The sequence below is a fragment of the Salmo salar genome, chromosome ssa16 (genome assembly GCF_905237065.1).
Source record: "Salmo salar chromosome ssa16, Ssal_v3.1, whole genome shotgun sequence".
Lineage (NCBI taxonomy): Eukaryota > Metazoa > Chordata > Actinopteri > Salmoniformes > Salmonidae > Salmo > Salmo salar.
In genome coordinates, this window is record NC_059457.1 from 38,386,173 (window position 1) to 38,407,660 (window position 21,488).

The window sequence follows — 21,488 nt, forward strand, 5'->3', positions numbered from 1 at the left end:
GTACGTGGTCCTCTGTGGCCTGCCCTGAGCAGCTGGACAGCAGGGGGAAGCTGGAGAGGGTTTTGTCCTCATAGCTCAGTCAGCTACAGCTCTGTGACTAGAGCACTCCTGTCAATGCCTTTAGTCACTGTAGGCTTTTACTGGGCCTGTGAAAGTGTGTACTGAGGACACACACGCACACACAGCTCCGCTCCAAGGGGGGACGGATAGAGACGATACAGTGCTGATGGAGGAGCAGCACAGGGTGCAGGAAGGTTGCATAACCAGACAGAAAGAGAGGGAAGGAGGAAGAAAGAGAGGGAGCGAATGCCCTCTGTTGTATGTTCCTTGTTCTCTCTGCTCCTGACCGGTCCCTTGCCTAATATTTGCCTGTGGTGGCTTCCAAGAAAATATGTGTTATTACTTCCTCCTCTGTGCTGAGTGCGTCAGAGAGCTGTGTTTGTCAGACAATGGAGAAACCAACAATAAGGAAGATGTGGAGGGTTTCACCCTGCTAGTGTTTGCGCTATGCCTTTGTGTTCTTTCTCCCTGCCCCCATCCACCTCTATCATTCTCTCTCTCCCTCCCTCCTGTGTGTGTGTTCTATAAGGAGTCCGCGCCCCAGGCGCCAGTCACTCCTCATTAAGCAGGGCTTGAGCTATGTGACCCACGCCTGACCAGCTTTGAGGTGCAGGAGACAACCCCACGTTTGTCTGTGGCTTTAGACTAGAGAGTGAGGGAGAGAGGGGAGAGAGATAAATAAAGGGCAGCTGGAGAGGAGAGAAATCCCTTTTCTCTCTGAGAGAGAGTGCAAAAGAGAGAAAGTAGAGGGCATGTGGTGGGGTTTCTTTTCTGTGTAATTGAAGGGAGCTCTGTAATGACTTAGCCGAGGAGAGGGAAGGAGAGGATGGGGAGAGGAGGAGGGGGGGCGCAGGGGGAACAAAGCCCCTGGCAGAATGTATAGACTTCACATGCAGGCAGCTGAACAATGCCCCTAACACACAATAACCCACTAGTTACCCCCTATAATATATACCAGGCAGGAAATATAGTCCTGTGGCATAGGACCTCATGTAGACACACAGTGTTATCTAGTGAGGAAAACGTAGAATAACTTGTGCAAAATAGACCTTGTACTATTTAATTCAGTGCTCCTCCATTCAGCTCTATTCTTTCTGAGGCTCCAGCAGGGCTGAGAGTTAGTTAGCATTCATTGCCAGAAGTAGTGAATATTTCTAGCCAGAGAATCGCTCTGCTCAATCTGATAAGCAAATGAAGGGAAGAGGTAAATTAAGCCCACACACAGTCAGGAATTCATTCCGATGGGGGAAGAGGAGGAGGAGGAGGAGAGAGGGCACAATTGATTGTGAAAAACTGCCAGCTACATCTGATCCCTTCCCCTCGCCTCCCCCATTCCCCATCACCCGTGGGGCGTAATTCCACTGCCCGCGCCCCTCCCCTCCACCCTTCCGCCCCACCTAGCCCTCTCTGGGGAGACTGGCCCATGAAGGGGGGTGGTGGGCTGGGGGTAGAGGGGTAAGGGGAGGCAGTGGGAGGGTGATGGATCAATGAGCTGGGAGTAGGATGCTGCAGCCATAAAGAAGAAGCCAAGCTCTCTTCGCTTACAATTTCCATTCGCTTGCATTTTCTATTGAAAGCCAATAGCAGTGTCCTCAGCTGGAGATGGATGGCTGCACTAGAGCTAAGGTTTAATCAATAGGTCTTTTTCATTTGCCATCGATCCATGTTAAAAGCTACTGCTGCTGCGGCTGCTGTGTGTGTGTTTGTGTGTTAGTGTGTACACACTTGTGTGTGCATGAGTGTGCCCGTGCATATGTGTGTGTGTGTGTGTGCATGTGCTTTGTGTGTTTCTCCGTGTTTGTGTGTTTTCGAGAGAGGGGGCTTCAGGTTATTGACATTCTAGGCCATTCTTTCATTCCGAGACAGATACTAATGGACCTAGCTAATAGATTGTGCTTGTCTTCCTCTCCAGCTCCTGAATATATTTCTAAATGAAATGAAGGTTGAGTTGTGTGGTGTGGGCAGCCATTCACAATGGAACCAAAGGCCTCTCCCTGGAGATCAGCCTCTCATATAAGCACATCAACAGCTATAAATGGACTTAGTCACACAGCTCTGACAATGGCACTCATTTGGATTGCCAGTCGTAGTTATGTGTCTGCATATGATAGGCAGAAATTAGAGTGTGTGTGTGTGTGTGTGTGTGTGTGTGTGTGTGTGTGTGTGTGTGTGTGTGTGTGTGTGTGTGTAAGAATGAGTGAGTGTGTTCTCGCTGTGATTGTGAGATTTCAAGGAGACTTCTGTCCCAGTCATTTTCTCCCAAACAGTGTTAAGGGGGTTGTGAAGGAGGACACAGGGCTAATAGAACACAGTGGGGCGTTTCACTACACATTCCAGACACTAACCACGGTGTGTGATTAGTTGTACGTGTGTGTGTGTGTGTTTCAGGCGCTTAAGAATGACCACAGCAGCATGTCTTTTTGTCTCTCTCTGTCTGAGTCGCAGCATAGCCATCACGCCAGTCTGAGTATATTTCTCCTCTGCCTGGCCTTAGATAACACTGGATGCACACTGAACAGAGCTCTCTGTTCCCTCTCCCCTCCATCACATATACAACCTCTCCTACCAATGCTTTATTTATTTACTGTACTTTATACATCTTGCAAAGCAGGGTGTATCAAAAGGTACTGGAAAAGTATGACTGTTTGAAAAAAGTTGGTTTGGTCTGTTCATTGACCTTCTGCTTTCCTTTCCTCCCTCCTCCAGGTGACCGTGTGCGTCAGACAGAGAACCGTGCGACTCGCTGCAAGGTGGAGCGTCTGCAGCTCCTGATGCAGCAGAAGCGCCTGCGCAGGAAGGCGAGGCGGGACTCCAGAGCGCCCTACCACTGGCTGCCCAACCGCAAGGCAGGACGCAGCAACAGCCACAGCAGTGTGTCCAGCGAGGGATCCATGGACCTCGACTTCGACGACTCTGTGTGGAAGCCCGACGTCAAGGCCGACATGAAGTCCGAGTTCGTCATGGCTTAATGATAAAGACGAGGATGCCGATTGGCTGGATAATGGAGAGCCAGACTCTGGGATTAAGCGAGAGGAAGTTGGGGATGGTTTCGGAGGTGTGGAAAACAGGCTGGAGCCGAGTGTGGAGCATGAAAAAAAAAAAAGAGAGAGAGGGAAGAAAGCTGGTCATGGTCTTCTCTCGGTGGGACAACCAACTGTCACACCAAAAGGCTCCCTGCTGACTTTCATCTTGTCATGTCCCCCACAGCCTCCTACCATTAGAAATAAACAACAGAAACAGATTTTTGACATTTAGACTGGGAACGGATATGTCTGGATTTACGAGACTACAGTTATGCATATAGACTGCAAATACGTACTGCCTATGAGAAGAAAAAAAACAGAACTGAGCATAGCAGACTTGGATGGTGGTGATGGTGGTGTTTTGGTGTGTTTTTGTTTTGTTTTTTTCATAGATTTTTTTCAAGCAGAACTCTGGAGAGAGATCCACACTGGACTTGTGAGCAGGAGTGATGGTGGCTGGGGCCGTGGTGTAACTACACAGGACAGACAGAACCCCTGGCCCCAGCCATCCCTGGCCTACTCTAATGGGCATTCTAGGTCTCCACTTCACCGACCAGAGTCAACTTTTTACTTATAGGGTTATCTTTTTATTTTCATTTGAAATGTATTGTTATTTTATTTTTTTCTAAAGAACTATGTAGCATTGTTCACAAAGCATTCAGGTTTTCATCGACAGTTTCAAAAGTAGTCGTTGATTTGCCAATTTTTCATGATTTTGGAACAGCAGGTCAGAGTGTGCAGGAAGTAGGATATGAGGAGCAATGACTCATGGGAAATGGGCATTTGACTAAAGTTCAGACTATTACATGAACAGCAACCTCAGTGACATACAGTAGGATATTAATAGGAATTCATAAATTAATAAACAAAGATAATATTAATGGAGTGCTTTAGAGGATTTTAAAATCATGATTTAAAAATGTATTTGGAAAGAAATCTGTTTAACTTTTCATCTGCTGTTTTAAAAAAACATTAGTCCAGTTTGGCTTGGGTCAAGCCATTCATTAAATTGATAACTAACAAACGTATTCATCCAATCATTCATCAGCTCATTCACTCATTAGGGTCATATAGCCACAAACAAATAATGGAGAAAAAATCCCATTGAATCCAACTTGTGTCTTACAAACCTATTTCACTTATAGGTGGGGATCACAAATGTGTGTGTGTGTGTGTGTGAGACATTTGTGTATATTCATTGCGAGGGCTGATTCATCCCTTTTGTCACTCAAACCATGGAGGTTCGGTACAGATGATTCTCTCCATTCCTTACCATGGAGATGATGTAGACACATGTCCCATATTCCTTTTTGAACCTACATCACACTTTAACCAAGGCCCTTGTTCTACTATTGGAAAGGAGAGGTGGAAGAAAGCTAAGAAATCCCAAGCAGGGAACCTGTCTCCACTTTCATCAACTAGTGCCTCCACCAGTGGATTCCCTCACATATCAGATTAGGCCTTTGACAGACTTTCTAAGAGATTTGCTGCTACATGGGACTTTGATAGACGGGGAAAAGAGTAACTTTTCTTTGCATGCAAAAAGTGTGAATTATCCAGATTTGTTGTTGTTGGAAGAAAACAAATGGAGGAGAAATGGGTGCTTTGAAGAGGAGGTAAAACATGCATGAATAATGATCTGCTGCTTTTGTTGGTTAGGTTTTTCTGTTCTGAAAAACAACAGCAGTGTCCTGCTCCAAGTATTCTCAAAGCAAACCAAAACAGAAGACTGGACTCATATCTTACCCTGAACTGAACATTCCCTGGACTGTGATGATCATGAGCAAAGAGCAACTGACTTTCCTCCCTGAATGCTAGTTCAACCAACACTGATCTCCTCAACACAGAGACAAGTACCCAGGCAGCATCCAACTATAACCCCACGCAGCCTACTTAATAACATAGTGTTCAACAAGGTGCATGTTTGGAACTAACTAACAGGGAAACCCTTCGGACCAGCATACACATCCCCGAACCCAAACTTGTATGGAGAAACATACGTCTGAGCACCCTACCATGATTGCACTCAGAGTTTGCAGTGAGAGATTACCTTGTTTGGTGAACCTCTTCTTTTTTTAAGTGGCCTTATCTTTCACTAAACAAGACAGGTGTGGACTGGGGGACACGGTTTCTTTCTTTACCTGTATTTTGTCACAACGCTATTGTCACTGAGGATTCGGGCATCTCTTGTTTGTGCTTTTAAAGGGTAGAGTCTTATGTCAAGGCTTCTGTGCCTTAAACGTTGCCCTTGCAGAGTGTGTCAGATATAAGATGAACAAATTATTTCCTTTGATTCATGAATTAATTCATATAAGAGTCTGTAACCACACGAGAGCTGTAGTTTTTAGGGGTAAGCACGTTGAGTGAATTAATATTGATGTGTTTGTTCCTCAATCGGTTTTCCCATTTTCTCTCCATTGTGTTGCCATGTTTGTTGGTCTACTTTGTCCAAATCCTCCACTCTGTCCTGCCCACCAACAAGCTGAAAATCAACACATTAACAAAACAAAGTACCTGAGGTGGAAGTTTTGACTGCAATGTGCAACTATGGCAACAAAGTGGCCTGACTGACTTGGCAGGTGTCCTCTGAGGACGTGAGATGACATAACATGCACTTCCTGTCTCCTTGGATAAGACATTTCAAAGGACAAATTACTCCCCCCTAAATTTAATAGAATTTTGTATACATGTATGAAATATACTCTGTGTGTGCCTCACTTATGTGTGAAATTTAAACAAAAAAACCGAAATATTAAAAGATGACATGGGATGAGATGGGACAAAAGAGGGGATGGGGAGGGCATTTAAAAAACAGTTTGTTGGTGGAGTTCTGATCACGTCATTTAAGTTGCCTGTTATTTCTTGTAGCCAACCATTGAAAATAATGACAAGAGTCAAGAATACAATTTACAATGTTCTAGCTATAGACCGGTGTAGCACATGTGTGACTGTATTAATTTATGAAACCAAAACGGTAACTGTGAATGATGTATTTCTTTGTGCATTTGTATAAGTGGGACAAGGTGGTTGGGACATAGCAATGACTAATTCCTATGTCCTATTTGATGGAATATAACGGAAATCATGTTTCCCAAAAAAAACTAAAAAATATATCAATATATTTTTTTCTTAAGCAATACATTTCAGTGTGACTTGTGATAGAACATTTTTCTTTTTTAGGTAATAAATAAAAATACAAAATGAGTAGACCCAATCGTCCGTGTCGGTGTTCAAATCCTTATTGAAGAATATTGAGTTTTGAGTATTGAATGAAATGTACCAAATAAGAGTTGTATTTCGTACGAGAGTCTGTTTCTTAAGGTAATCAGATAACAGTTACATTATGAAAAAGCAGAAGAGCTAGGAAGTACATTTAATAAAGTATCAATTTACCCATCATATAGAATGGCAATATGTTAGCTTGTATATCTGCTGGCTCATTTTCCCACTAGGGAAAATGATAGAAGAGAGAGAGAAGCTCCCAGGGCTGAAAGAACAGACAGATGAGATCTCCCTATCTGTCAGTCAGGCTGAGGATGAGAGGAAGTAGAGAAGAGAAAAGGAGTGACAGATTGGAGAGAGATAAGAGCAGTAAGCAAGTGGAACATGTGCAGCGAGCTCTCTGACGCCTGCAGTTATATCGCCAGGTTCTAAAGCACACACTCTCAGATTGGGGAAGGAAGGCTGCTCAGAACAGAACGGCATGACTTGGTGATGCGGAAATGCCTGAAAGACTTGCACTTGAAAGGACAAAGCTACTGTATGTCAAGGCATTGCTGCTCAGAATATGTCAGGCTAATGCTGCAACACAGTCCCTGGATGGATGTTATTTACAGGGCAGAAGCATCAAAGCTGGGGACATTTTGGAAATGGCTGTTTTGGAATTGGTAATGTGTGTTGCTATAGTGATCTTGTAATGAGGTCTGCAAAATTATGGACGCTCATTTTTTTGAGCTAATACCTGTGGGTGGGGGTACAGTAGAGTAACACTTAAGAGGAAGAAGCAATTTGTTTAATTTTATCATTAAGTGCTAAAGTGCTGTGTAGTACTATGAAGTTCGGAGTCCTTTAGCAATTACTAATAATCTACTTTGACCAAATATCTGGTCCTTCTTTTATCTCTGACGTGTTATCAGAGCGGGATGCTTTTGCTCTCTGATTAGAATGCAATAAATAGCAACTGTGCCAACCTCCAGCCAGCAGATGTATAGCCTTGGTTGCACCTCCATGTTGATGGTGAAGATAATAGCAAAGGACTGTAGAGATCTATCCCTCACCCCTTTCTTTCTCCATGATGATAGATGCAGATAATCAAACCCTCCCACTTGCTGCCCTTCTCTACCCAGCAGGTACACGGCGTACAGCAGTGAATAAATCCTCGACATACCACTTTAATAAGGAAGCCCATAATGCAGAATATTGCCGAAAGATTAGACATTGATCAGCGTCCTCCCATTTGATTCGGGTTCAGTTCTCAGTACTAAACTCTCAATTGACCCTTTTAGCTGAGAATAGGACTAGAACTCAGAAGATATAAGGGAAACCTCTATCATAATAAGAGAAGTAACTATTCCGATGATATACAGTATGTGAGTCCATGTGGGGGAGAAATGTAAAGAGACCCAGTGATTGAACCCTGGGGTACCCCAGAGCTATTGATTTGGTCACCCCTCAGAAAACAATAGAATGTATGGATGATAATGTAATCGGGTAGAGTAGAATTGGTGGCATCAAACGTCTAGCAGGCAGACATTCCTTGGTGCAGGTGTTACCATAACATAACTGTGATAACTGTCTGTCTGCTCTGGCTTTTGATCAGTTAGGAGAAACCCATAGCGTAAACAAACAAAAACACATCTGACAAAAAAAGATGCTGACATACATTTGCTGAAAATATCACACACCCAATTGCACCCCCTGTACATTTGATGTCTTTACAGTTTGTGTATTTGTCACGAAGTTGAAAGGTGAAAGGTCTGGGATTGAGCAGGCATCAGGAAGCAGAGGCAGAACACAGAAGACAGTTTAACGTTTATTTTAAGGCATGTTCCATTTCAACACATTTCAGTTTCTCCATTCCATTCCTTTGCTTTGTTTCCAAAGTTTTCATGAATAGAATTTATCTTCCTCTTTATTTTTAAAACCATGCTAGTTAAAATACAGACATACAAACCAAACCCAAAAAACTGAAAGGGTCACAGGAAGCAATGCAGCCCAGGAGGCAGGCGTCCATTTTATTAAAGATCTCACTTCAGCTCAAACAAAATCCATTAGCGATGTGCTTTTACCAAAACAAGACATCCCATGCTCTGGCAAAACCTAGGCTCCAGCATGCCTCCAGATTCCATTCACATCTTATGGGCAGCACCAAGAAACACACAACAGGGGAATTAAATACATGCAGCTCAAGTCACATGACCAGGCAATTAACCAATAGAAAATCTTGTTCGGTTAAACATGCAAATGAGTCACACCTGTGACATATTCACCTGCCACTGTAGACGTATATTACCCTCATGTGTGTTGTACTAAATGAACAAAGAGAGAGCGAGAGCAGAGATAGAGAACTCTGACATTCACACATACTGGATGTTTACAGTAATGTTACAACCATGGGTTGATGAATTTCCCAGAAGAGGCCCTCTGTTTTTACGCTGACTTGGTGAACTTCTCTGCCTCCACATTTTGAGTCTGCTGACGGCAGGCCTGATGTTACTGTGTGTGTGTGTGTGTGTGTGTGTGTGTGTGTGTGTGTGTGTGTGTGTGTGTGTGTGTGTGTGTGTGTGTGTGTGTGTGTGTGTGTGTGTGTGTGTGTTTGAGTCGAGAGTGAAACTGAGCAGGAGGGAAAGACAGAGACCGTGTGTGTTCACTGAGACCACAGCTGCCACCACAAACTGAAATTCCTGTGGCTCTGGGATACAGGAATCTCTGGATGCAGTTCAGTACTGTTGGTCGGTTTTCAAACTTTTAACTGTGGTCAGACCAGTCAGCCTCAGTTGTATACCTCACGTGTGACGCACAAATGGGAAAAACCTTGGCATCTCACTAAACAACAAAATTGATGAAAGGGCATTATGTTACATCCTTTATATTGTGTTGTGTTTCTGTTTACAACTCTAGGATTACTTTGTTCGAGGTGATTGGATACATTTTGAAGACAACAAAAATAATTGATTCAACTCAACTGTTTATGAAGTCTTCCTTTGTGTCTGATGGTTACTCATCTCTGTGAATACCGTGTTGCATAAGAATTATGTCTACAATGAGAACAACCTCTTGTGATGAAATCCTGGCCGAAACCTGCGTCTGGGTAATGAAGCACAAACAAACATTAGAACGGAACTAAAATCCTCTCAGGTTCTCGTGTACGGATATAGTTCTCATGGCTTCTACTGTTGGGATTCCATTGCCTTTTGTCCCGTTCTTGTTTGTCTCTGCCCACTCAAAAGAGAAGAATGGTGATCTGTTTGAAATAATACCTGGTGGATATTTATGCAGCTGTGAGCTGAGGGGACCTTTGATATCTGTTCAGGCTCTCTTCCTCCGTAATGAGCTGCACTGAACAGCACATGGAGGGTCAGCTGAACAGTGGGGGCAGCTGTTCATTCACATCAATGAGCCCTGACCTCTCAGAGCTGACCTTAAAGCATGCCCACGCATGACAAAGGGGTCAAGGTTAAAATAGACCTAGCATAAACAGGATGTGGACCAACACAACCATGTGGCGGCCACTATTCAACTGTCAACTGTCAGTGGTGATAGGTGTGGGAGAATAACATTTTACAGATATATCACTATGTGTCATTTCTAGGGATAGAAAGATGAAGGAAAGTTCAAATGTTTCTGAGAAGGATCCACATCAGATTTTGTCGTGTTCACTTTTAAAATGGGTATAGGAGCAGTATTTATTTATTTATTTCACCTTTATTTAACCAGGTAGGCCAGTTGAGAACAAGTTCTCATTTACAACTGCAAAGGATAAACAAACGTACAGTCAATAACACAATACAAAGTCTATATACAGTGTGTGCAAATGTAGAAGATTAGGGAGGTAAAGCAATAAAAAGGCCATAGAGGTGAAATAATTACAATTTACCATTAACACTAGAGTGATAGATGTGCAGATGATGATGTGCAAGTAGAGATACTGGGGTGCAAAAGAGCAAAAAGATAGATAACAATATGGGGATGAGGTAGTTGTGTGTGCTATTTACAGATTGGCTATGTACAGGTACAGTGATCGGTAAGCTGCTCTGACTGCTGATGCTTAAAGTTAGAGAGGGAGATATAAGTCTCCAGCTTCAGTGATTTTTGCAATTTGTTCCAGTCATTGGCAGCAGAGAACTGGAAGGAAAGGCGGCCAAAGAAAGTGTTGGCTTTGGGGATGACCAGTGAAATATACCTGCTGGAGCGCGTGCTACGGGTGAGTGTTGCTATGGTGACCAGTGAGATGAGATAAGGTGGGGCTTTACCTTGCAAAGACTTAGAGATGACCTGGAGCCAGTGGGTTTGGCGACGGATATGTAGTGAGGACCAGCCAACGAGAGCATACAGGTCGCAGTGGTGGGTAGTATGTGGGGCTTTGGTGACAAAACGGATGGCACTGTGATAGACTACATCCAGTTTTCTGAGTATAGTGTTGGAGGCTATTTTGTAAATGACATCGCCGAAGTCAAGGATCGGCAGGATAGTCAGAGTATACTGTAGGATAGTATACTGTGGAGCCTACTGTTCCTTTATGCAAAGTTCAAAAGTACCACAAAGTGAAGGTGAGCTTCTCATGGTAATTTGGGTTAACATTCAGGCTTGACATTCTAGTTTGTGTGAGGTCCTCCACGTCCCCACCTGCTAAAGGTGTTGTGGTCGCTCACAGTAGAATTAGCTGGTGGCCTCTTCTGCGACTGTGCTGAACACTTTTTATTTGGAGGCGTTTCTTTCTAGTAAAGAGCAGGGCTTGGCTTGGCATGTAGTTGCTCCGGTGACCTTTAGCAGCTGTGGTGAGAAAGATGGTGAGCTGAGCTTATTTCACCTCGACAGGCCCTGCTCCCATCCGCCCTCCTCTACACTCTGCCCGCCTAACTGCTACCACCTCTCGCCTACAAAGCCACAGCCAGTCACAGGGTGCCTTTACAAATTAATGATCAGTGGCTGGTTGACAGGCTGCTCGCCTGTTGCTCATCCTCCCATTTACTGGCTGTGACACGGGCCCTAACCTGACCTACACACCAGCCCTTAACACTCCCACCACATCGTGTTCAGTGTAGGCTGAACCTCTGTTAGACACTCTGGCTCCTTGCCTAATTAGGAAGCTGTCTAACTTAATTGTAATGTGTACTGCTGCTCCGAGCTGACCAGGCCTGCTGTACAAATCATGTGTTTTATATAGTGGACTGCTCTTCTGAAAGGGCAGGGCGAGGCAGGTGGTGTTTTGGTTGCCTTCCAACAGGTGCTATTCAGCAGCCTGAGTACAGTACCGTATGCCGAATTCATTTGCATTTTTCTTGCCCAGAATAGTGCCACATTTACCACCCTCATCAGTAAATGTGGCACTATGAGTCATTTAATGGCATTACAGTGGGGAGAAACAGCTGAGGTCATTGATACATAGCACAGCACAGGGCTGGATATAAAGGAGCTGGCCTGACTCCAGCTCCACACTGCAGCCGAGGCCCAGGCAGAGGAAGGAAGGTTCTCCTGTCTGCCCCTCCCTCTCTGACAGCAGGGCAGGGATTCTGCAAACAACCCAAAATATGTGAGATAGCATAATAAAAGAGCATACAGCTGCAAGAATAGAATGTCACCGCTGCAGCATTCTTAGATGCAGCATTGACTCTTTACCAGGGTGTCTACCTCGAAGTAGTCTCGCTACGAGCTCTTTGCTGTGTATGCACTGCTTTCACATTCTCTAGGCTGGCCTCAGTGGAAAATATGATAAACCCACTCATGGCCAAACCGCTGCACCCTGCTCAAAGGTCTCTGTCTAGGCGTTGAAGTACGAGAGAGAGCAAGAGAGAGAGAGAGAGAGAGAGAGAAAGAGAGAACGGCCTGTCTTAATGACATAATGGTTGTCTGCTCAGCAGTTTTATATTATCAGAGGAAGAGGAGGTGGCTGGGAGGACAGATGGCCCTAAGTACCTATGACACAGATCTCTGGTGAACATCACAGACAGGCACAGAGAATCTCACACCCTTGAAAACACACCTAAAACATGGTTTATCATTTGCGACCAGTGTTTATATATGTAATGGCAATGCCAAAGAGCACTTTCAATCACATGAAAGAGCAGATTTTGACCAAGATAGACCACTTTCTGGTTTTGTAGCTACAATTTCACAGTCTCTTGAAATAACATGTCAAGCTGTCTAAACATTTGCCTGTTTTAAGTAGGGATAATTCGTTGCTTTGCAAATGGGTGGAGATTGGAATGTCGGAAAAGAGTTTTGGAAAGGGACAGAAGCGTGTGTGCATGCGTGTGTGCATGTATGTGTATGTGTGTGTACACTCACACGCGTTTGTATATTCTCACGTGTATGAAAGGAATTCACTTAGCTCGTCATCAGGACGACAGACATGCTTATGATAATCACAGCCATGTCCTTAACCATGTTTATTTTATTTAGGGAAAGCCCTGAGCTCGTTGTTCATTAAACCCCTTATATGGTATTGTAAACACCTCTTAGTAACTCCTCTGGAGCACACGCACAAAAAATGAATGAACACAGGAAGCCCTACTCTGGCAGGAAGTGGAGAGTGCTTCCATGGTAACAAACTGAAACCATAAGCAGCGAGGAAGGCTCACCTTTATCGCTATCTTGACGTCATTTCTAGTACAGAGAGACAAAGAGGGAGCAGCTGCGGGAGACATAAAACAAACAGTCTCGGATGAATTTTCAAATGCTTATAGAAAATGATGAGAGCACTGCCAAATGTTTTGACAGCATTGTCCTTTTAAGAAAATGTCTCTCTTGGCAAAGGCCATATGTTCACTATGTACTGTATGCAATCAAGGACAGTGTTTAAGTACTGCAGTCTAAATAATGACAGCCATTGCTCAAGTGTGACAAATACTACAAACATGTTCTTGTGTAACAGCACGATAGGAAAGCAATAATAACAATGCATTGTGATTTTCTGATGTCATTGTTTAAATGTATTGTTCAAGTAACCTTATGACCTTGTCACCCAAAGTTTTGGTGTTGTGATCTGTATTGAAAACACATATCCAGCTAGCCATTATCAAAATGATGCATCACAATCTGAGAAGTTCACTGGCTTGGTGTCAGTGTTGCTGGATATCAGTTAATAACCATGTTTCCATCCACAGTTTAATGCGAGTAAAGTCATACTGTATTACAAAAAAAATCACAACAGCTGGGATGGAAACAGGAAGTTTTGGTCCAATTTTTTAAATGCCGACAGATAATTTTTTTGTTTGACAAATGTATAATGCGAGAAATGGAGGTGGAAATGCCTTTATGTGCAAGTATTGATATAATAAGCATCATATTGAAGTTAACTTGAAGTCACACGATGATATGCCCCCCCCCCCCCTTGTCCGGGGGTATCATCGGATGGGGCCACAGTGTCTCCTGACCCCTCCTGTCTCAGCCTCCAGTATTTATGCTGCAGTAGTTTATGTGTCGGGGGGCTAGGGTTAGTCTGTTATATCTGGAGTATTTCTCCTGTCTTATCCGGTCTTCTGTGTGAATTTAAGTATGCTTTCTCTAATTCTCTCTTTCTCTCTTTCTTTCTTTCTCTCTCTTGGAGGAGGACCTGAACCCTAGGACCATGCCTCAGGACTACCTGGCATGATGACTCCTTGCTGTCCCCAGTGTACCTGGCCATGCTGCTGCTCCAGTTTCAACTGTTCTGCCTGCGGCTATGGAACCCGACCTGTTCACCGGACGTGCTACCTGTCCCAGACCTGCTGTTTTCAACTCTCTAGAGAAAGCAGGAGCGGTAGAGATACTTTCAATGATCGGCTATGAAAAGTCAACTGACATTTACTCCTGAGATGCTGGCCTGTTGCACCCTCGACAACTACTGTGATTATTATTATTTGACCATGCTGGTCATTTATGAACATTTGAACATCTTGGCCATGTTCTGTTACAATCTCCACCCGGCACAGCCAGAAGAGGACTGGCCACCCCTCATAGCCTGGTTCCTCTCTAGGTTTCTTCCTAGGTTTTTGCCTATCTAGGGAGTTTTTCCTAGCCACCGTGCTTCTACACCTGCATTGCTTGCTGTTTGGGGTTTTAGGCTGGGTTTCTGTACAGCACTTTGAGATATCAGCTGATGTAAGAAGGGCTATATAAATACATTTGATTTGATACGGAGCGTGATCCTCACACTACGACTCGGGAAACCACGTACTGTAGATTACTGCAGTCTTTATTAGGCTACAGATGAAATAAATGATGGTGAACTTCGCAGGGTGTTGAAAGTGCACAGTGATCTTGATGCTCCTTTCCAATAAATATTGAGGGTCTGATTCTGGTGACGTGATGATCGATGCTTGACTGCCATTTGACAAATAAAAACATTCTTGCTCTTATCCATAATAATCTCATCATGTACAGTTGAAGTCGGAAGTTTACATACACTTAGGTTGGAGTCATTTAAACTCATTTTTCAACCACTCCACAAATTTCTTGTTAACAAACTATAGTTTTGGCAAGTCAGTTAGGACATCTACTTTGTGCATGACACAAGTAATTTTTCCAACAATTGTTTACAGACAGATCATTTCACTTATAATTCACTATCACAATTCCAGTGGGTCAGAAGTTTTATACACTAAATTGACTGTGCCTTTAAGCAGCTTGGAAAATTCCAGAAAATTATGTAATGGCTTTAGAAGCTTCTGATAGGCTAATTGACATAGTTTAAGTAAATTGGAGGTGTACATGTGGATGTATTTCAAGGCCTACCTTCAAACTCAGTGCCTCTTTGCTTGACACCATGGGAAAATCAAAAGAAATCAGCCAAGACCTCAGAGAAAAAATTGTAGACCTCCACAAGTCTGGTTCATCCTTGGGAGCAATTTCCAAATGCCTGAAGGTACCATGTTCATCTGTACAAACAATAGTACGTAAGTATAAACACCATGGGACCACACATCCGTCATACCGCTCAGGAAGAAGACGCCTTCTGTCTCCTAGAGATGAACCTACTTTGGTGCGAAAAGTGCAAATCAATCCCAGAACAACAGCAAAGGACCTTGTGAAGATGCTGGAGGAAACAGGTACAAAAGTAGGTCAAAAAAATAACTGAAAAAGTGTGTGCGAGCAAGGAGGCCTACAAACCTGACTCAGTTACACCAGCTCTGTAAGGAGGAATGGGCCAAAATTCACCCAACTTATTGTGGGAAGCTTGTGGAAGGCTACCTGAAACGTTTGACCCAAGTTAAACAATTTAAAGGCAATGCTACCAAATACTAATTGAGTGTATGTAAACTTCTGACCCACTGAGAATGTGATGAAAGAAATAAAAGCTAAAATAAATCATTATTTTTACTATTATTCTGACATTTCACATTCTTAAAATAAAGTGGTGACCCTAACTGACCTAAGACAGGGGATTTTTTACTATGATTAAATGTCAGGGATTGTGAAAAACTGAGTTTTTATGTATTTGGCTAAGGTGTATGTAAACTTCCAACTTCAACTGTAGATTAGCCTACCTGCGCAGTCGCCCGCACTGTATCTGTGAGCTGTTGGCTAGAGTGCACATGACATGACCAGAGTGACACATTTGCTATTTAACGCAACAGTTTTTGTGACCAAACTAAGGGTAGAGTTGGAAATGTGATGGAAACACACTGAACTTTAGATTTTTATTCAGTACATGAAATCTTAAGTGGAAAACTACATTTTGTGTGCACTACCTCATCATACACTGATTTTTATCCACAACAAGTCAGTTTGTTGGAAACACCACTGGTGGGAAAATGAACATATTTTCTTTATACAGATTTTAGAATATTCACTTGAAAATCTGTCACCAGTTGGATGGAAACGTAGCTAGTGAGACTGTTCCCCTGGCCTACTTCTTATCTCATAGTATATAGCAAATACAACTCTGCTGTTTCCATTGGCTTCATACAGTAGGTACTGACTAAGCAGAAGAAGTAATTTAGCCGTCTTAGAGATCAGGTCCCCCCGGCTATGTAATCTTATTCATTATGATCTAAAAGGCTAAACTGATTCTATTTCAGCATTCCTATCCTGACTCTATGTGAATACATGTCCAGACCTGCCTGGGTAGAATGTACTTGGCATGGATGCATATTGTTTTGGTTCCTCTAAGTCAGTGTTTCCCAAACTTTATAGTCCCGTACCCCTTCAAACATTCAACCTCCAGCTGCGTACCCCCTCTAGCACCAGGGTCAGCGCACTCTCAAATTTTTTTTTTGCCATCATTATAAGCCTGCCACACACACAGTATACAATACATTTATTAAACATAACAATGAGTGTGAGTTTTTGTCACAACCCGGCTCGTGGGAAGTGACAAAGAGCTCTTATAGAACCAGGGCACAAATAATAATATAATAACAATCAATAATTTTGCTCTTTATTTAACCATCTTACATATAAAACCTTATTTGTTCATCAAAAATTGTGACTAACTCACCGCAGGTTAATGAGAAGGGTGTGCTTGAAAGGATGCACATAACTCTGCAATGTTGGGTTGTATTGGAGACAGTCTCTGTCTTAAATCGTTTTCCACACACAGTCTGTGCCTGTGTTTCGTTTTCATGCTAGTGAGGGCCATGAATCCACTCTCACATAGGTACGTGGTTGCAAAGGGCATCAGTGTCTTAACAGCATGATTTGCCGAGGCAGGATACTCTGAGCGCAGCCCAATCCAGAAATCTGGCAGTGGCTTCTGATTAAATTACATTTTCACAGAACCGCTTGTTGCAATTTCGATGAGGCTCTCTTGTTCAGATATCACTAAGTGAACTGGTGGCAGGGCATGAAAAGGATAACGAATCCAGTTGTTTGTGTCATCCGTTTCGGGAAAGTACCTGCGTAATTGCGCAACCATTTGACATTTGATATTGAATGTAAGCTTGAGTTCATTTGCACACAGAAAAATCATACAATCATGAAAAGACCTGTGTGTTGTCCTTGTTAATGCAGACAGAGAAGAGCTCCAACTTCTTAATCATAGCCTCAATTTTGTCCCGCACATGAAATATAGTTGTGGAGAGACCATGTAATCCTAGATTCAGATCATTCAGGTGAGAAAAAACATCAGTCAGATAGGCCAGTCATGTGAGAAACTCGTCATCATGCAAGCAGTCAGTGAACATTATGGTCAGTAAAGAAAACTTTAAGCTCGTCTTTCAATTTAAAAGAAACGGGTCAATACTTTGCCCCTTGATAACCAGCGCACTTCTGTATTTTGTAAAAGTGTTGCATGGTCGCCGCCCATATTATTGCATAGTGCAGAAAATACATGCGAGTTCAGAGGCCTTGCTTTAACCATTTTCACTGTAGTGACCAAAACTGATTTCAAGCTGTCAGGCATTCCCTTGGCAGCAAGAGCCTCTTCGTGGAACCTGCAGTGTAATCAAGTGGCATCGGAAGCAACTGCTTGCACGTGCGTTACCTCTCCACTATGTCTCCAAGTTTTTTAATTTATTTTATTTCACCTTTATTTAACCAGGTAGGCCAGTTGAGAACAAGTTCTCATTTACAACTGCAACCTGGCCAAGATAAAGCAAAGCAGTGCGACACAAACAACACAGAGTTACACATGGGATAAACAAATGTACAGTCAATAACACAATAGAAAAATCTATATACAGTGTGTGCAAATGTAGTAAGATTAGGGAGGTAAGGCAATAAATAGGCCATAATGGGAAAATGTTTACAATTCAGCAATTAAACACTGGAGTGATAGATGTGCAGAAGATGTACGTGCAAGTAGAGACACTGGGGTGCAAAGGAGCAAAAAAATAAATAACAATATGGGGATGAGATAGTTGGGTGGGCTATTTATAGATGGGTGTGTACAGGTGCAATGATCGGTAAGCTGCTCTGACAGCTGATACTAAAAGTTAGCGAGGGAGATATAAGTCTCCAGCTTCAGTGATTTTTGCAATTTGTTCCAGTCATTGGCAGCAGAGAACTGGAAGGAAAGGCGACCAAAGGAAGTGTTGGCTTTGGGGATGACCAGTGAAATATACCTGCTGGAGCGCGTGCTACGGGTGGGTGCTGCTATGGTGACCAGTGAGCTGAGATAAGGTGCAGGCTTTACCTAGCAAAGACTTATAGATGACCTGGAGCAACGAATATGAAGCGAGGACCAGCCAACGATAGCATACCGGTTGCAGTGGTGGGTAGTATATGGGGCTTTGGAGACAAAACAGATGGCACTGTGATAGACAACATCCAATTTTCTGAGTAGAGTGTTGGAGGCTATTTTGTAAATGACATCGCCGAAGCCAAGGATCGGTAGGATGGTCAGTTGTACGAGGGTATGTTTGGCAGCATGAGTGAAGGATGCTTTGCAACGAAATAGGAAGAACATTCTAGATTTAATTTTGGCTTGGAGATGCTTAATGTGAGTCTGGAAGGAGAGTTTACAGTCTAACCAGACACCTAGGTATTTGTAGTTGTCGGCCCAAGAATTGAACCCTGTGGCACCCCCATAGAGATTGCCAGAGGTCCAGACAACAGGCCCTCTGATTTGACACACTGAACTCTATCTGACAAGTAGTTGGTGAACCAGGCGAGGCAGTCATTTGAGAAACCAAGGCTGTTGAGTCTGCCGATAAGAATGCGGTGATTGAGTCGAAAGCCTTGGCCAAGTCGATGAAGACGGCTGCACAGTATTGTCTTTTATCAATGGTGGTTATGATATCGTTTAGGACCTTGAGCCTGGCTGAGGTGCACCCGTGACCAGCTCAGAAACCAGATTGCATAGTGGAGAAGGTACGGTGGGATTCGAAATGGTCGGTGATCTGTTTGTTAACTTGGCTTTTGAAGACTTTAGAAAGGCAGGGTAGGTTAGATATAGGTCTGTAACAGTTTGGGTCTAGAGTGTGTCCCCCTTTGAAGAGGGGGATGACCGCAGTAGCTTTCCAATCTTTAGGGATCTCAGACGATATGAAAGAGAGTTTGAACAGGCTAGTAATAGGGGTTGCAACTTTTTCGGCAGATAATTTTAGAAAGAGAGGGTCCAGATTGTCTAGCCCAGCTGATTTGTAGTGGTCCAGATTTTGCATCTCTTTCAGAACATCAGCTATCTGGATTTGGGTGAATGAGAACTGGGGGAGGCTTGGGTAAGTTGCTGTAGGGGGTGCAGGGCTTTTGGCCGGGGTAGGGGTAGCCAGGTGGAAAGCATGGCCAGTCGTTGAAAAATGTTTATTGAAATGATCGATTATCGTAGATTTATCGGTGGTGACAGTATTTCCTAGCCTCAGTGCAGTGGGCAGCTGGGAGGAGGTGCTCTTATTCTCCATGGACTTTACAGTGTCCCTTTTGGAGTTTGTGCTACAGGATGCAAATTTCTGTTTGAAAAAGCTAGCCTTTGCTTTCCTAACTGCCTGTGTATATTGGTTCCTAACTTCCCTGAAAAGTTGCATATTGCGGGGGCTATTTGATGCTAATGCAGTACGCCACAGGATTCTTTTGTGCTGGTCAAGGGCAGTCAAGCCTGGAGTGAACCAAGGGCTATATCTGTTCTTAGTTCTACATTTTTTGAATGGGGCATGCTTATTTAAGATGCTGAGGAAAGCACTTTTAAAGAATAACCAGGCATCCTCTACTGATGGAATGAGGTCAATATCCTTCCAGGATACCTGGGCCAGGTCGATTAGAAAGGCCTGCTCGCTGAAGTGTTTTAGGGAGTGTTTGACAGTGATGAGGAGTGGTCGTTTGACTGCGGACCCATAACGGACGCAGGCAATGAGGCAGTGATCACTGAGATCCTGGTTGAAGACAGCAGAGGTGTATTTAGAAGGCAGGTTGGGAAAGATGATATCTATGAGGGTGCCCATGTTTACGGATTTAGGGTTGTACCTGGTAGGTTCCTTGATAATTTGTGTGAGATTGAGGACATCTAGTTTGGATTGTAGGACGGCCGGGGTGTTAACCTCTATGGGCTAGGTGGGACGCAAGCGTCCCACCCGTGGTGCACTCCATCAACAGCAGGTGCATTTCAAGAGCGGCAAATTTGAATCCAAATAAATGTCAAAATTCAAATTTTTCAAACATACAACTATTTTACACCCTTTGAAAGATAAACATCTCCTTAATCTAACCACGTTTTACGATTTCAAAAAGGTTTTACGGCGAAAGCATAAATTTAGAGTATGTTAGGACAGTACATTTACAAGAGTTGTGTGTAATGTTTTGTCAATTCAAAGACAGGGTCACCAAAACCATAAAACCAGCTAAAATGATGCACTAACCTTTTACAATCTCCATTAGATGACACTCCTAGGACATTATGTTAGACAATGCATGCATTTTTAGTTCTATCAAGTTCATATTTATATCCAAAAACAGCGTTTTACTATGGCATTGATGTTGAGGAAATCGTTTCCCTCCAATAACCGGCAGTCAAGTCAGCGCCACAAATTAAATAATTAAAATTAGAAAACATTGGTAAAATATTATATTGTCATTTAAAGAATTATAGATTTACATCTCTTGAATGCAATCAACTTGCCAGATTTAAAAATAACCTTACTGGGAAATCACACTTTGCAATAATCTGAGCACTGCGCCCAGAAAAATACGCGTTGCGATACAGACTAGACGTCATGTTGGGGAGATCTAAAATCGAAAATACTATGTAAATAATCCATTACCTTTGATTCTCTTCATCAGATGTCACTTCCAGGTATCACAGGTCCATAACGAATGTAGTTTTGTTCAAAAAAGCTCATCATTTATGTCCAAAAATCTCCGTCTTGTTAGCACATGATCTAAGCCCGCCGGACTTCACTTCATGTACGAGGGGAAAAAATATATTTACGTTCGTTCAAACATGTCAAACGTTGTATAGCATAAATCATTAGGGCCTTTTTAACCAGAACATGAATAATATTCAAGGTGGACGAATGCATTCTCTTTTATAACGTATTGGAACAAGGGTACCCAACATGAACTCGCGCCAGGTGTCTAATGGGCCATCATCGTTCCATGGCTCTTGTTCGGTCAGATCTCCCTCCAGAAGACTCAAAACACTTTGTAAAGGCTGGTGACATCTAGTGGAAGCAATAGGAAGTGCCAAAATATTCCTCAGCCCCTGTGTTTTTCAATGGCATAGGTTTAAAGGTAATACAACACATCAGGTATCCACTTCCTGTCAGAAAATGTCTCAGGGTTTTGCCTGCCAAATGAGTTCTGTTATACTCACAGACACCATTCAAACAGTTT

General features: G+C 43.1%; 1 protein-coding gene across 1 annotated transcript in view; it reads left to right on the plus strand.

Annotated features, from left to right (window-relative positions):
• Positions 1 to 6,297, plus strand: part of LOC106573601 (midnolin) — a 30,008-nt gene extending 23,711 nt beyond the window's left edge. The window contains exon 8 of the mRNA XM_014148791.2: positions 2,767 to 6,297. Within this exon, the coding sequence (XP_014004266.1) occupies positions 2,767 to 3,029 (263 nt within the window). The 3' untranslated portion in view covers positions 3,030 to 6,297. The remainder of the gene's footprint in view (positions 1 to 2,766) is intronic.
• The last annotated feature ends 15,191 nt before the right edge of the window (positions 6,298 to 21,488 follow it).